This window comes from Trichosurus vulpecula, chromosome 2 (genome assembly GCF_011100635.1).
Source record: "Trichosurus vulpecula isolate mTriVul1 chromosome 2, mTriVul1.pri, whole genome shotgun sequence".
Classification (NCBI taxonomy): Eukaryota; Metazoa; Chordata; class Mammalia; order Diprotodontia; family Phalangeridae; genus Trichosurus; species Trichosurus vulpecula.
In genome coordinates, this window is record NC_050574.1 from 122,807,539 (window position 1) to 122,822,937 (window position 15,399).

The 15,399-nt window shown below is 38.8% G+C and overlaps 2 protein-coding genes across 2 annotated transcripts in view; one reads left to right on the forward strand and one right to left on the reverse strand.

Moving 5' to 3' along the window:
• RNF169 (ring finger protein 169) overlaps window positions 1–15,399 on the reverse strand; it is an 84,829-nt gene that overhangs the window by 22,344 nt on the left and 47,086 nt on the right. Inside the window, exon 4 of the mRNA XM_036743896.1 lies at window positions 5,380–5,492. Within this exon, the coding sequence (XP_036599791.1) occupies window positions 5,380–5,492 (113 nt within the window). The remainder of the gene's footprint in view (window positions 1–5,379; window positions 5,493–15,399) is intronic.
• Window positions 1,072–1,744, forward strand: LOC118836669 (60S ribosomal protein L9). Its single transcript, XM_036743897.1, has one exon. It carries the CDS (start codon window positions 1,089–1,091, stop codon window positions 1,665–1,667), a length of 579 nt encoding a protein of 192 aa, XP_036599792.1. The 5' UTR covers window positions 1,072–1,088; the 3' UTR covers window positions 1,668–1,744.

Below are 15,399 nucleotides of genomic sequence, written 5' to 3' on the forward strand. Positions count from 1 at the left end.
CCTTGCTTTCACCATAATCCAGTGAATGTTGGCAATTTGATCTCTAGTTCTCTGCCTCTCTGAAATTCTCCATTCACATATTGCTAAAGCCTAACTTGCAAAATCTTAAGCATAACTTTGCTGGCATGTGAAATGAGCTCATTTGTTTAGTAATTTGAGCTTTTTTTGGCACTGACCTTCCTTAGAAATGGAATAAACTGATCTTTTCTAATCCAGTGACCACTCCTATTGAGTGCAGTAGTTTAACAGCATCACCTTTTAGGATTTTAAATAGCTCAGCTGGAATTCTATAACCTACACTAGCCTTACTGTTAGCAATGCTTCCTAAGGCCTGCTTGACTTCATTTCCAAGATGTCCCGATCTACATCAGTAACCATACTATCATTGTTATAAGTGACGTTAAGATCTTTCTTGTGTAGTTCTTTTATGTATTCTTGCCACCTCTTCTTAATCTCTTCTACCTTCTCTTAAGTCCCTACATTTTTGTTTTTTATCATGCATATTTTTGTATCAAACATTGCCTTGACTCAGTTTTCTTTTCCTGAACTGTCTCTCCCTCCCTGGCTTAGGTATCAAGAATGTGTGTATGTGTGTGTGTGTGTGTGTGTGTGCACGCGCGCATGTGCGCGCGCATGCACACGTGTGCACATACACACATACATATACACACATATAGAGTTATCACAGAAGGAGTTTGGTATGATCCTTCTTTTCATATTTTTACAGTCTATGTAAAGTTGGAAATAATTTCTTTGAATATTTGATAAAACTCACTTGTAAATTCATCTATTCCTGGGCTTTTTTTCTTCAAGAGTCAATTTACTATTTATTTCTTCAATGCCTTTTTCTGTATTTGGTTTATTCTCCAACTATTCTGTTAATCTGGGTATTTTTAATTTTTGTAAGTATTTATACATTTCATCTAAATTATCCATTTTGTTGGCATAGAACTGAGCATAATAATTTGATAATCTCCTTTATTTCATCTTCATTTGTTGTGAATTCTCTATTTTGATTTTTTGATACTAGCATTTTTCCCTCTTTTTAAAAATCAGATTAGCTGTTCTTTGCCCCGTTCGCTACCAGAATGAAGACCATTCTAAGCAACCAGACGGTCGACATCCCAGAAAATGTTGACATCTCTCTTAAGGGTCGGACAGTCATTGTGAAGGGGCCCAGAGGAATCCTCCGTAGGGATTTCAACCATATCAATGTTGAGCTCAGTCTCCTTGGAAAGAAGAAAAAGAGGCTCCGGGTGGACAAATGGTGGGGAAATCGAAAAGAACTTGCAACCGTGCGCACAATCTGTAGTCATGTACAAAACATGATCAAAGGCGTTACCCTGGGTTTTCGTTACAAGATGAGGTCTGTGTATGCTCACTTCCCCATCAATGTTGTTATTCAAGAGAATGGCTCACTTGTTGAAATTAGAAATTTCTTGGGTGAAAAATATATCCGAAGAGTGCGCATGAGACCAGGTGTTGCTTGTGCTGTTTCTCAAGCCCAAAAAGATGAGTTAATTCTTGAAGGAAATGATATTGAACTTGTTTCAAACTCAGCTGCCCTGATCCAACAGGCCACAACAGTCAAAAACAAGGATATCAGAAAATTTTTGGATGGCATTTATGTTTCTGAAAAAGGCACAGTGCAACAAGCTGATGAATAAGTTGAAAAAGATGCCAAAGGCCGTGTCCTGAGGAGTCAACACTTATTCAGATGTCAAAATAAAAATACTTTTTATCAAAAAAAAAAAAAAAATCAGATTAGCTAGCAGTTTATCTGATTTAAAAAATAGCCCAGTTTTATTTATTAATTTAATATTTTTTCTTTTAACTTTGTTAATGTCTACAATGATTAATTTCTTCAAAGGTTTTTTAACGAATATAATTTTTATTGCATTTGTAGACAGTAAAAGATGTCAGTCAACAAACATTTATTAAGTGACTACTATGTGCCAGGTTCTGTGCTAAACACTGAGATACTCAACGAGGCAAAAGACAGTCCCAGCCCCCAAAGAACTCACATTCTAGTGGAGAAGACAACAAGCAAACAAATATGTACAAACAAGTTATATACAGAATAAGTAGGAAATAATTAACATAGGGAAGGCACTAGAATAAAGAGGGGTTGGGAAAAGCTTCTGGTAGAAGACAGAACTTTAGTTGGAATTTATAGGAAGCCAGAGAAGGCAGAGGGTGAAGATGAGGAGAGACAGGATTCCAGTCACGGGAGACAGCCAGGGAAAATGCTCTGAGCCAAGAGATGTAGCATCTTGCTTATGAAACAGCAGAGGCCAGTATCACAGATTAGAAGAACCAAATGAGATGTAAGGTATAAGAAGACTAGAAAGACAGGAGCAGGCTAAGTTTTGAAGGTCTTTGAGTGCCAAAGTGAGGATTTTGTGTTTGATCCTGGAGGTGGCTAGGAACCACTGGAGCCTATTGAGGAGGGAAGTGATATGGTCAGACATGAGCTTTAGGAAAATCACTTTGGCAGATAATGGAGAATGGACTGGAGTGGGCAAACACTTGAGGCAGGCAGACCCACTAACAGATAATTGCAATTGTCCAAGTGTGAGGTGATGACGACATGCACCACAGTGGTGGCAGTTTCAGAGGAGAGAAAGAAGAGTATTAGAGAAATGCTGCAGACGTGAAATCAATAGGCCTTGGTAACAAAATGGATAAGGAAGGGTGAGAGATGGTGAGGAGTTGAGGATGTGCTTAATATTTCTATTATTCTGCATTTTATGTGAAGTTTTTATGCCCTAAACAGAGTTAATTTTTGTAAAGATGCCATGAACAGCTCCTTTTTATTCCCTCAGTGAAATTGCCAGAGAGCTATCATAAAGAACTCATCAAAAAGTCTATTCAGGTCCTTAATTTCTTTCTTGTTTATCTTTTTGTTAGCTCTAAGTCTGAAAGCTGTATGCTGAGATCTGTAACTATTACAGTTTTACTGTCTTACTTCTCCCTGTAAATCAACTAACTTTTCCTTTAAGTATTTAGATCCTAAGTCATTTTGATGCATATCAATTGACATTAATTCACTGTCTAACATACCATTAAGTATAGTGTAGTTTCTGTTTAACTTTTAATCATGCCTATTTTTTACTTCTGTCTTGTCAGCAATCATCATTATTACAGCATTATTTTAAGTGTTTCTTATGAACAACTCATCATGGGACCCTGCTTTCTAATCCATTCTTCTATCCTCTTCCATTTTATAGGTGAATTCATCTCATTCACATTAATTATTATGTTAACTGTATATTTCCCTCCTACCTATCCTCATACTTTTTCTTCTCTTTACCCCCCAGATAGTCTTTACAAAGAAAAGGGTAGTGCGAAAGCATTTGCTTAACATTAGCGAGGCAATCTGCTTTTGCTCTTTAGTCCTTCTCTCCTCTTTGCCCAGACTCTGATGATAGTTTTTATACCCTTTATTTTCTTTCCTTTTAACTCACCATCCCCCTTCACAATCTATTCTCCAAAGCTGGAATATGTTTTGCTTATAACTCATCTCTCCCTTATTCTCTCCTTCTTAAACCCTTCTCTTCTATGCCTATTTTCTACTCTTTCTCTGTTGAGTTTGTTGTTTTTCTACATACAAGCTCTACGTGTGTTTATCTATGTGTGCATGTTCCACAGTGAGCTACTGCCTCCTCTGAACTTTCACATGGCTTCATTTATACCTCTTACTGCAATGATCACATTCCTAATTTTTATTATGATTATATATGATATGTCTTATCCATCTTACTAAATCACAGAGGTAGGCTTTGAGTCTTATCTCTGTTACTCCAAAGAATACAGGACACGGATACATGTCTATGATGTGAGTTTAGTAAATATTTCACTGGAATGGTCTATAAAGCAATGCCTCTTCAAAATCCTACAGACGCTGAAAATTAAAATATATCTGTAACTAAACATGTTTTCCTTACTTACCACTATTGCTTTAGTCTCTCATTTTCCCTAGCTCATAAAATCACAGAATCTCAGAATGAGAAGGGGCCATAGAAGGCATCAAGTCCAACCTTTCAGCTAGTATAGGAATGCTCACCACAGTATCCCTGAGGAGAGAACACCCAGTATCTGCTTCAACAATCCTAGTAATAAAGAGATCATTCCCTTTGTAGAGGCTGCCTGTTCTATTGTAGATCAGCTCTGATAGCTAGAGATCTTCCTTCTATTAAGCCTAAATCTGCTACCCAGTAACTCGGACACAAGTCTGCTACCACTATCCTATCATGATGATACATTAGATATTAGAAGATAACCTTCCTATTCCTCTATTCTATTCTGATAAAGTCTCAGTTCATAGAACAGAACTATACAGGCTGAAATACCAGAGACAATGTAGCATAAAAGAACACAAAACTAGTATCTGAGCCATAGTAAGTGTTTAATATATGTTTGCTGATTGACTAGGAAGAGACTTGGGCTCTTCTTTCATCATCATCATCATCATCATCATCATCATCATCCTCCTCCTCATCATCCTCATCATCCTCATCATCCTCATTCTCATATTCTTTCGTAGTTCATGTCCTGTGGACTATAATGCTAATAATTAGAGAGGCAGCATGGTGTAGTGGATGGAAAGCTAACTTCAGAATCAAATCCAACCTCTGACATATAGTGGTGAGTAATATCTGACTTACGTAACACTAATCTACATGCCCTGAATTCATACAAACTGAATGGCATCAAAGCTGGCCCAGACGCATCCTGGAGGAGGCAGAAGAAGGGAAATGGGGTAGATTAGGGAAAACTTACTTGTATTAACCACTGGTGACACATTATCTATAAAGTAGAAAATCCATACAATGTATAACCAAGAGGTGACATTCTTAGAGCGAAGGAATCTTATTACTGGAAAAGACCTTAGTGGACAAATAGCCCATTTTTCCATCCAATGCATTAATTCCCTGTATAACATTCCTAAACAAGCAGTGGTCCTACTTCTGCTCCAAAACTTCCTTCTAGAGACAGCCCATTTTACTGTTATATACCAGGGATGTGGAAAGGGTGATGGGAAGAATTAGGAGAACCCATATAATTTGCTCTCTCCTTCCTACCAAAAAGAGAGTGGAAGTATACAGTGTCAGGCTAACAAGGCTGCTATTTGGTCCCAATACCAAAGGGATAATAACTCAGTACAATTACACAAAGAATTTTACCTTTTATTTTTCACTTTTAAAAATCTGGTACATTCTCACTTTACTTCCTCACAAAATCAAGCTTGGTCCCAGTTCTCCCCTCTCCTTCCCCACATTCCCAAAGCTGTCTTTCCCATGTTCTTTTTGCCTGCCCAGTCCCACCCCTTTCTCCCCAAATAAACAGATCCAGACTGAATTTGGTATGGTCTCTTACCCTGCCAGGAAAGCTAAGGAGTAAACGCTGCTCTTGGAAACAAATGCCGAACGATGTGTCATCTTGCCCTGGGAAGGTTCTTCATTTTCTGAATCTGAGAGGCGCTCAGGACACTGGGAAGGAGACAACAAGGAAGACAACACTTGTCCATCTGCGGTACCCATGGAAATTTCCCTATGATTACAGAGAAGGTATACATAGATTTTTAAGTGTAAAGGACACACAAACCAAGGCTTTTAAAGAATTATTTTCTATTAGATAATGACACTACCATTTTGGTTAGAGAGATCCCCTATAAAAGATTTACAGACGGACATGCATAAGAATTGCACAGGAAGAAAGGGCATAGATGTAGATAAGTTGTTATATGCCCTACTGGATATCTGTACCCACACAAATCATATTACATACCTAAAACAAGAAGAAAGTGTTTATTACCCTCATTTTGCAAAGGAGAATGTTATGTAACTTGCCCGTAGTCACAAAGCTAGTAAGTTGTAGAACTTGGATTCTGGTCTAACTCTAAATCCAATCACCTTTCATTAAATTTCAGCTGCCCCTCTAAAATAACAATGCTTATATCAGCCAATGCTTTAGTATTGGATAAATGTCCCGTTGCCCTCCTGGGTAAGTGGAAATCTAGACCAGAAGCCACTTCCCTAATATAGTAGTTATCTTAAGGCCACTAGTGAGAAACTCGTAGGTCATCACCTACTAAATGTCAAACTCCCTTGTGGCTCCTCCCTTTACAGGTCACCACCTTAATATTCTGCTCTCATATAAAACATCCTATAGACACCAGTTCTCCCTTCTCCTTCCAGAATACAATGACAAAAAGCAATGGCAGAGTTGTAAAGGTATGGTCTATCCCAAATCTGGGAAGGAAGCAGCACAGAATATGAGTGTTAGAAGAGGTCTGAGTGGCCATTTAGTCCAACGCAGATGTGAAAGAAATCCAACTATATAATATAACCAACAAGTGGTCACCCAGCCTTTGCTTAAAGACCTCTTGGGAAGAAGATCCCACATCTTGAGGAAGTCTATCCCACTTTCAGACAACTTTTCATTGCTAGCAAGTTTCCCCTGACATTAAGGCTAAATTTGCCTTTCTGCAACTTCCATCCTCTGTTCCTAGCTCTGCTCTCACGAGTGCTAAATAGAACAGGTCTAATCTCTCTCAAACATAATATCCTTCGAACACTTAAAGATATCAATCATGTTTCTAGGAGTAAAGCTTTGATAGCAAAGCTTGCTAACAATTCTCCAGTCATATTACACATCCCTCTCCATTACGCTACCTATGGCCCAGTTAAGATATTGTCTTATCATTCCATTTTCTGTCTCTGTGTCATTGGATTGGCTGCCCTCATGCCTAGAATGTATCTTCTTCTCCAAGTCTACACCTTAGAATCCCTTTTTGTTGTTCAGTTGTTTTCAGTCATGTCCAACTCTTGTTGACAAGAAGTGGTAAAACACTCCAGTATCTTTGCCAAGAAAACCCCAAATGGGGTGCTGTGGTCCAGCAAATCTGCATCCAGATCCAAATGATATGACATTAAGGTAGCTCCAAAGACAGTTTTCCAGCATTCCCATTTTGTATAAGCAAAGTCCCATCTCTATTATGGTTTTCTTACCTTCTACCTTCTATACTTCCAGATATATTCTTTGGGATCTTTGAATTCAGCAACTAGTTGAGGGGAATAAGACTATAATATCAGACTGTTTCCTAATTCATCTAATGATAGCCAACAAAAATGATATGTAGGCGACCTTAACTATGACAGTAGGTGCTATGGGACCATTTGAGCCCAGATGGGCCTTCTTAGCTGGTTTTAGGGGTGAAAACAAGAAAAAGTTAATACAAGACACTAAGAAATTTACATAGGCATGAATCTCCGAAGGAGTTTTTCCCTTTTAAGTTGGCTAGCCAGTACTACAATGGAACTGAGTTATTCTCTTAGGGTAAGGATTGAAAGCTTTAGAGAAGTAATTTTGGCTTTTCGCCTCTCAGGATTCCGTAGGAGAGTGGGGAAAAGACTTCCAACACACAAAGACTCTAATAATGTGAGAAATGTGGTACCCGTGTATAGATTTTATAGCAAGTAACATCAATTTATTCATATTCCTCAGAGTGAGGAAGGACAGCACACAGTTACAAAATTCTAAGAAGCAAACGTGTCCTTAATACACATCCCAAAAAATGGTCATAGAAACCACAAATCAGATACTACGAATGAATAATGAGTCACAGTTTAACAGGCCATACAACAGATGGACTTTCTGCGATCTTTTTCACAGAATCACTGAACACCAGAGAGCTCACCTAGCCCAACCCTTCTGTTTTACTTAAAAAAAAAAAAAGACTCAGGAAAGTAAAGGAACGTGGCTGAGGTCATACATCTAACTACCGAAAAGCTAAGCCTAGAGCCCAGGCCTCTTGATTACCAGTATAATGCTTCTTCCACAACAAACTGTCTCCAGATGGAATCTTAACCTCACTCTATTTCATGCTATCTCTTTTCCACCTCTGATGATTGGTAGAAAAGTGTGACTTTATTCCCTCTGATTTACTCCTGACTTGTAACTAGCAATCTCAAAACATTTCTGTTTTTCAGGGATGTACTGTTAAATTCTAAGACGGAAACCAGACTTTATCATATATGTAGTGGATCTTTGCTCCCATAAAGACCACAAAATTAATCCATAACAAAATCTTAAGTTTTAAAATGTTTCCTAGATTTCCTGGGCTTCCCTCTTAAAGCTACTGCATTGTTCAATTTTAGAATTCTCATGAAGCCTCATTCGTTTATAACACATTTACTTGCATATTTCTTTCTTATAGCTGGAAATAATTCTCATGAGCCATTCAATTTGAGGTAGAAGGGACCTAAGAGGGCACGCAATCCAACCCATACCTGAACAGGAAGTTGCTCTACAGCACCCTCAACAAATGGTCATCCAGTTCATTCTTGAAAAATTTCCAGTGGTACAAAATTAATGCACAGTAGTCTGTTCTACTGTGGGACAGCTTTAATCATCAGTTCTTCCTTATACTGAGCTGAAATCTGCCTTCAAGTTTCAGGGTATCTTAACATCTGATCCAACCACATAGCATTTTTGCTTCAGAGGCTGCATGGCTCAAAGATATACATAGGATAGAAATTTTCATCATCATCAAAAGTAAAGAAGGATGCATCAAGACTGTGCATGCAAATGGCCAAGAAAAACAATCTGCAGAAATAGGTAACTTGCTTGGTGCCAAGAAAGACTGAGAAGAAGATGGACAAAGAAGTCAGGGAGGATCTGAAAGGAAGAAAAGAATCCCCCATTCAGGATGGCCTTACCTAATAATAATTCACATGCCTATAGAACTTTGAAGTTTATAAAATGCTTTATTCATAACAATCCCAAGCGGAAGGAGTGCCTGAATTATAATATTTATTTTAAAGAGTTCAAAACTCAGGCTGAGAAAAAAAAAATGACTTGCCAAAGATTGCTTAAGGAACAACTATCCAATCTCATGTTCAAATTTGGATCTCATGACCATCCATTCCTAAAAAACCATGCTGCCTCTAAGCTTTGCTTTAGTCGATGTGTATGTACATCATCTACAAAGATCAGGTGGCAGAGCCTCAGACATCTCATCCTATAAATGGAACCATCTCTGAGGACCCTCAGCAGACAAAGGGCTGGTAACTGAGCATGATTTTCAGCTATAGTCACACAATGAACACATAATGATGTATCAGAACAATGGCAGCAGCAGTATTCTTTTCTGAAGATGAAAGGAAAGAGGTCTGTTGATCTGGCATATTTCAGAGGAGTAGCATGGACATACAGATATTAGGAAAATGCTCCAATTAGCACTTTTGTTATAATGTATTAAGTGAAAAATATGTACATATCAAAAACATTGCATTAAACGACTTTAATGAAAAGAGACTTAAATTCCTCTCTTTTTGCTTCACAATCACCCCAACCTTACTCTATTCCGGGGGTACTTTAGACCAGCTTTTATGGATTCTGTAAATATATTTCAAGCTCAAAAGTCTATGGCCAAATGAGTTTGGTAAATGCTATAGTAGAATGTTTTTCAATTGCTAGTTCCACATAAAACTGTTAGTGGGCCACAAGGTTTTGTTTTTTTTTTTTAATTATCTAAGGTCCTTATTTCTTTTCTTTTTTTTTTTTTAACTTCGCATTGAATTAATTTATACACTAGTCAAGTTGCGGAGAAGAATTATGACCAATGGAACAAATCATGAGAAAGACGAAACAGAACCAAAACAAAACAAAACAAAACAAAAAAAACAAAACCCAAAAACAAAAACAAAAGAGAAGAAAAAAAGGCGAGCATGAAGTATGCCTCAATCTGCATTCAAACTTCATAGTTCTTTCTCTGGATGTAGAGAGCATTATCCATCGTGAGTCCTTTGGAGTTGTCTTTGTACCTTGTGTTGCTGAGAAGAGCTAAGTGTGTCAGGGTTGGTCCTCACGGAATCCATACTTCTGTGGTTGTGTACAATGTTCTCCTGGCTCTGCTCTGCTCACTCAGCAATATGTCATGTAGGTTTTTCCAGGTTGTTATGAAGTCTGTATCATCCCCATTTATTACGGCACAATAGTATTCCATTACCTTCATATACCATAGCTTGTTCAGCCATTACCCAATTGATGGGCATCCCTTTGATTTCCAATTCTTGGCTACCACAAAAAGGGCCACTATAAATATTTTTGTACATATGGGTCCTTTTCCCGCTTGTGTGATTTCTTTGGGATACAACCCTAGAAGTGGTATTGCTGGGTCAAAGGGTATGAACATTCCTGTGGCCCTTTGGGCGTAGTTCCAAATTACTCTCCAAAATGGCTGGATCATCTCACAGCTCCACCAGGAATGTAACAATGTTCCAATTTCCCCACATCCTCTCCAGCATTTATCATTTTCCTGTTTTGTTATTTTAGCCTAAGGTCCTTATTTCTTAAAATCCAAAATCTGATTACTTCTCTTCTCCATTTCTAGATACTTCCACCCCAGGTCCCAGCTGCCAACAGCTGACAGTAACAATACTGAGTTGAAGCTGCAAAGCATTATAAAATGCAGTTTTACCCTCCTAGACAGTAGGCACTCAATAGCTCCCCCTTCAGAAGGGCAGACTAGTTTCCTGCTTCTTCCCCCTGTCCCATTCCTCCTTCACCTTTCTATTTTCAACATTTTTCTAAGAATAACTTGTACAAACCATTCAACATGACAATTGATGAGTTGCACAACAGTGATTCTTTATACCTCTGGAAAAAAAGAAAGAGCCTTGATACCACTACTGTGAACAAGGAACAATTACAGCAAAGTCTGCTAGAAAATTTGGATGGGAAACATGCATTAGAGTCATACAGGACCTATGCTACAAGGGCAGCCAAGCTTTTATCTATTCTCAAGAGCAATATTTGTCAATTCCCTGAAGTGACAAAAGAGAGAAACAGGAGGAGGGTTTGGGCAGTTACTAACTTTAACTTGGCCTCGAGTTCTCTCTTGATTTTGAGGCACCAAACATTCCCAATGAGGAAGCCCTTACAAGCCATGGGGAAACCCAAAATGGTGACAATAATCACAGAAACTCAGAGGTCATTTAATGAGATAAAAATTCCCTCTACAATGTCCTTGAAACTAGATGTCCAGCCTCTGCTGGAAGATCTCCAATGATAGGGAATAAATGAAGATCAACTAATCAGGGATCCTTGATATGATATACTAAAGGAGACCCCAGGTACATTTGTAACATTTTAAATCCCAGTCTGGAATGAAATCAATTTTTCTATCTCTCTTAGTCAAGCAAAGAATCTCTAGTTTTAAATGTTTGTATTGGTATCTGAACTCTACCCTCCCCCAAATACTGCCAGTCATCAGAATCCCCTCCTCTTAATTTTTTTTTTAATTTAACTTAGTTAAGGCTGAAATCTGGAGAAAAAAATATGGCTATGTATAGAAATAACTTCAAAATGAAGACTTAACTTCAATGTTAGCCATGTTATGTTTTAAAAGAGGTCAGGCAATGTTAAACTTCCCCAGGTTGAACTAAAAATGACAACTGTGTAATCTGCTGAAAAGAGACTTACACTAAGAGTTATAACTGGCTCTGCTCTTTACTGCAGGATCTTAAGCACATCACTTCCCTCTCTGCACCTCAATTTCTTCATCTATAAAATCAAGATAATATCCACTCTGTTTCCATCACAAGGCAAAAATATAAATGCACTGTCATTCTTAAAATGATCATTGAATTTTCTACCAATTCCCTGTAACATGTGCACTCCATACAACAAAATCTTCCATCTGACCACTTAAATTGTTTTTATTCCTTTTTCTAATTGTCTCATGTATGTTACATCTTGTCAATCAACCAATAAGCACTTTTTCAGTCCTGCCTATTTGCTAGGCACAGGGAACACAAAGACAACAAATGAAACAATCCCTGCTCTCAAAGAGCTTACATTCTATTGGGGAGACAACGTGTACATATATAATTACTCACAGAACAAATATAAAAATAATTACAAAGTAGAGAAGGAGGACACTAGCAATTGAGGGCATCAGGAAAGGTGCTGTGCAGAAGGTAGAAGCTTGGGCTTCATATTTCCAACTAGACAGTCCAACAGTGTGGACAAACTCCAAGATTCTGAGCTTCTACTGTATTGTGGTTCTCACACAGCCAAGTACAATCCTTACTGGTCACTTTCTGATGTCCTCCCCTTTCTTATAATGGTTTCTCTGGAGGTTAGATTGCAAGATGGGCAGTTCACAGTTCACCAGCCTTGGTCTCTCTCGAGACCAAGTGACTTTGGTGGGGAAGGAAGAGGAAGAGGGGAGAACTGGCTCCAGCTGGATATTAGGCTCTTTCCCTCAGGCTTAGTGGATTGACACATAGTCCCTAATACATGTATCCTACCCTGTTTCCTCTGTTCCTCAGTTCTCTGGCTCAGCGGCACACAGGTGCCAAGTAGATATCAAAGATTGTGTAAATTTCTGCCATTTGAAGTTTGGATCTCCACAGCATTGGGACAAGATGGTGGAGTCTTGAGTTTTGTGACAAATATAGAGACACATATCCTGCCTGTTCCTTCTGTTCCTCAGCTCAGGCTAGGCACTGCTGCAAGACAGAATGTTGCCACATGTCTATTGCAGACCAAGCAAATTTCTGTTGCGTGGAGTTTGGGTCTCTGTGGCACTGGGGGAAAAAGGTGTACTGCTGGGGTACGGAGTTGCATTCCGTTGTAAGCCTGATGTTGGTTTGTGCAGCCCTGGTGCCAGAGCACCTCCTGGGGGAGGGGATGCTGAGTAATCATTTATTAGGGGTTAGGGCCAGTATTCCCTAATAAGTTCTTACTTTGTTTGGGTTCATTATATACCTTACAAGGTTAATAAGAGGGAAGCATCCCATAAACCATAAAGCATCACATACATGTGAGCTACTATTATTGTTGATAATAATAGCAACATTTATATAACCAGAATGGTAAAACCCCAGAAGTATCTGGCAAATAACATATAGAATTGATTCTCCCAAAATTCAAATAATTCACTTTTCAAGAGCCAGGAGTATAGAGTCGGAAGGCCATAATCAAATCCCTGTGCCTTTACTCACTACCTTAGGATCTTAGGGAAATCACTTCAATTCAACTGAATTAGTAATTTATTAAGTGTCTATTATGTGCAAGGTACCACAATAGCTTTTGGAGATACAAAGACAACAAAGGTCCAAAAAATCCTTGCTCTCAAAAAGCATACACTCTACTGGGAACATACAAGTTGCACATAGATTAAAAACTGCAAATGATTTGATAACACACTAACAATTGAGGGATCAAAAAAGAGTGTATGACTGCCTTGAAGTTAAGGCTGAACTAAAAGCCCAAGTTCTAAGAGGTAGAGATGAGGAGAGAATACATTACAGGCAAGGAGATCAAAAGTGCAAGAGCATAGAAGTAGAAGGGTGTAATGAACAGTTCAGGAACAGCAGAGCAGGCCAGTTTGGCTGGACATCAGAGTGCACAAAGGGGAGTAAAATTGCAAAATAAATCTGGAAATGATAGGCTGTAGTACAATCATAAAGGGTGGTAACTGACATACATATATACATACTTAGACACACACACACACACACACACACACACACACACACACACACACACAGATTGCATTTTCACATCTGGGAACACCCTAGAAATCCCAGTGATTCTGAACCCCTGGAGGTTGTAATTCAAACCCCATTCCTCACGTCCCACCTCTTGATTCCTCCTTCCCAACCTCTTCAACCCTCCCACCCAAAAGTTCCAACCAAATGCCACTCAGCCCTTCCACTGTGCCCTCTCTAACGCCGGTTCCATAGGAAACAAATTTCCCTTCATTTAAATCTTTTCCTCTCTCACTCCTTCCATCTACTAGCTCTTACTGAATCTTGGCTGTCCCCTGAAAACACAGCTTCCCTGGCCACACTTTCCAGTACTGGCTGTACTTTCACTCATTCTCAGCTCCCTAGTCTAGACATGGGAGTTGGAATATTCTTTGCTCCCCATTGCCACCTCCAGGTTCTCCCCTTTCCTCCATCACTCAGTAACCTCTTCCTTTAAGGTTCATGCCTACCACCCAATCAAAATCCTGGCAGCTGTTGTCTGCAGTCTCCTAAGTCACTCCCCTTCCTTCCTCAATGAATTTGGTACCTAGCTCACAATCTTTCTCTCCTCCTCAATTCTTGCCCTCATAAGAGGGGACTTCAACATACATATCAACTCTCCCTCATATACCCTAAACATTTAGTTTCTCAACCTACTCTTCTCCAGTGAGCTACTCTTCCACCTCACTTCAGTCACACAGAGATGATCATGCCCTTGATCTTGCCACCACCTACAAATCTGACCATAATTTATTGCTTTTCACCTCTCTCTCTTTGCCTTTCCTTAAAAAATCCTACTCTTCCATTTTCATTTGACCCCCTCTATTCTCTCCCAGGTCATCTCCCCTGTACTAGCCAGTCATCTCTTGAAAGAAATCCCAAAATGAAAATCTCAGGAATATTATAGCAAAAATCCTGAGCTCTCAGGTCAAGAAGAAAGATGGCAAGGGAGCAAGCAGCAAGAAAGAAAGAATCCAAATACCAAGGGACCACAGTCAGGAACACACAAGATTTAGCAACTACCCCATGGAGAGTACAGGACATGAAATATAAGATTCTAGGATTACAACCAAGAAAAACCTAAGTATAATCCCACAGTGGAAAGCATGGATATTTAATGAAACAGAGGATTTTCAAGGATTCCTGATGAAAAAACCTGAGCTGAATAGAAAATTTAACATTCAAACACAAGAATCAAAAGAAGTATAAAAAGGTAAACATGAGTGAGAAATCATAAGATTAAACTGTTTAGATTCCTATATGCGAAGATGATACATATATAACCCCTAAGAACTGTATCATCAGTAGGGCAGTTAGAAGTTTACCTAGACAGAGGATATGAGCATGATTCTATAATGTTAAGATGATCTCAAAAAAAGAATGGGTGAGAAAGAGGGATGCATTGAAAGGGGAAGAGAAAAAAAGAATAGGGAAAATACCTCACTTTAGAAACCAACTTTACTCTTTCCAAATACACACAAGAATGGCATGTTTTAATGAATAAATAGACCATTTATAAGTAGCTGTGTACATGTAAAAAGTGTTATTTCACATGAGTTGGTATTTGTAGGCTTTATGGTTTTCAAAGTTTTGGTGGTTTTTTTTCTCTCTCACAACTCTGAGGTGTGGAGCACAGTTGTGTCCTTACTGCCATTTTATGGATGATGAAATTGGGATCGAGAGAGATTAAGTGGTTTGCCAAAGGACACACAGACATTAAATGTTGAAGCCAAGATTTTGAACCCAACTCTTCTGATATCAAGTCCAATGCTTTTTCTTGCCTTACTAGAATCCTAAAGGAATCTCCTAAAGAGAGTGAATCTCAGGTCTCCATCAAGCTCCTTAAGGTAAAGGG

Bases quoted from the DNA above. Each gene is read 5' to 3' on its own strand.
- LOC118836669 (XM_036743897.1), top strand. From the start codon at position 1,089: ATGAAGACCATTCTAAGCAACCAGACGGTCGACATCCCAGAAAATGTT.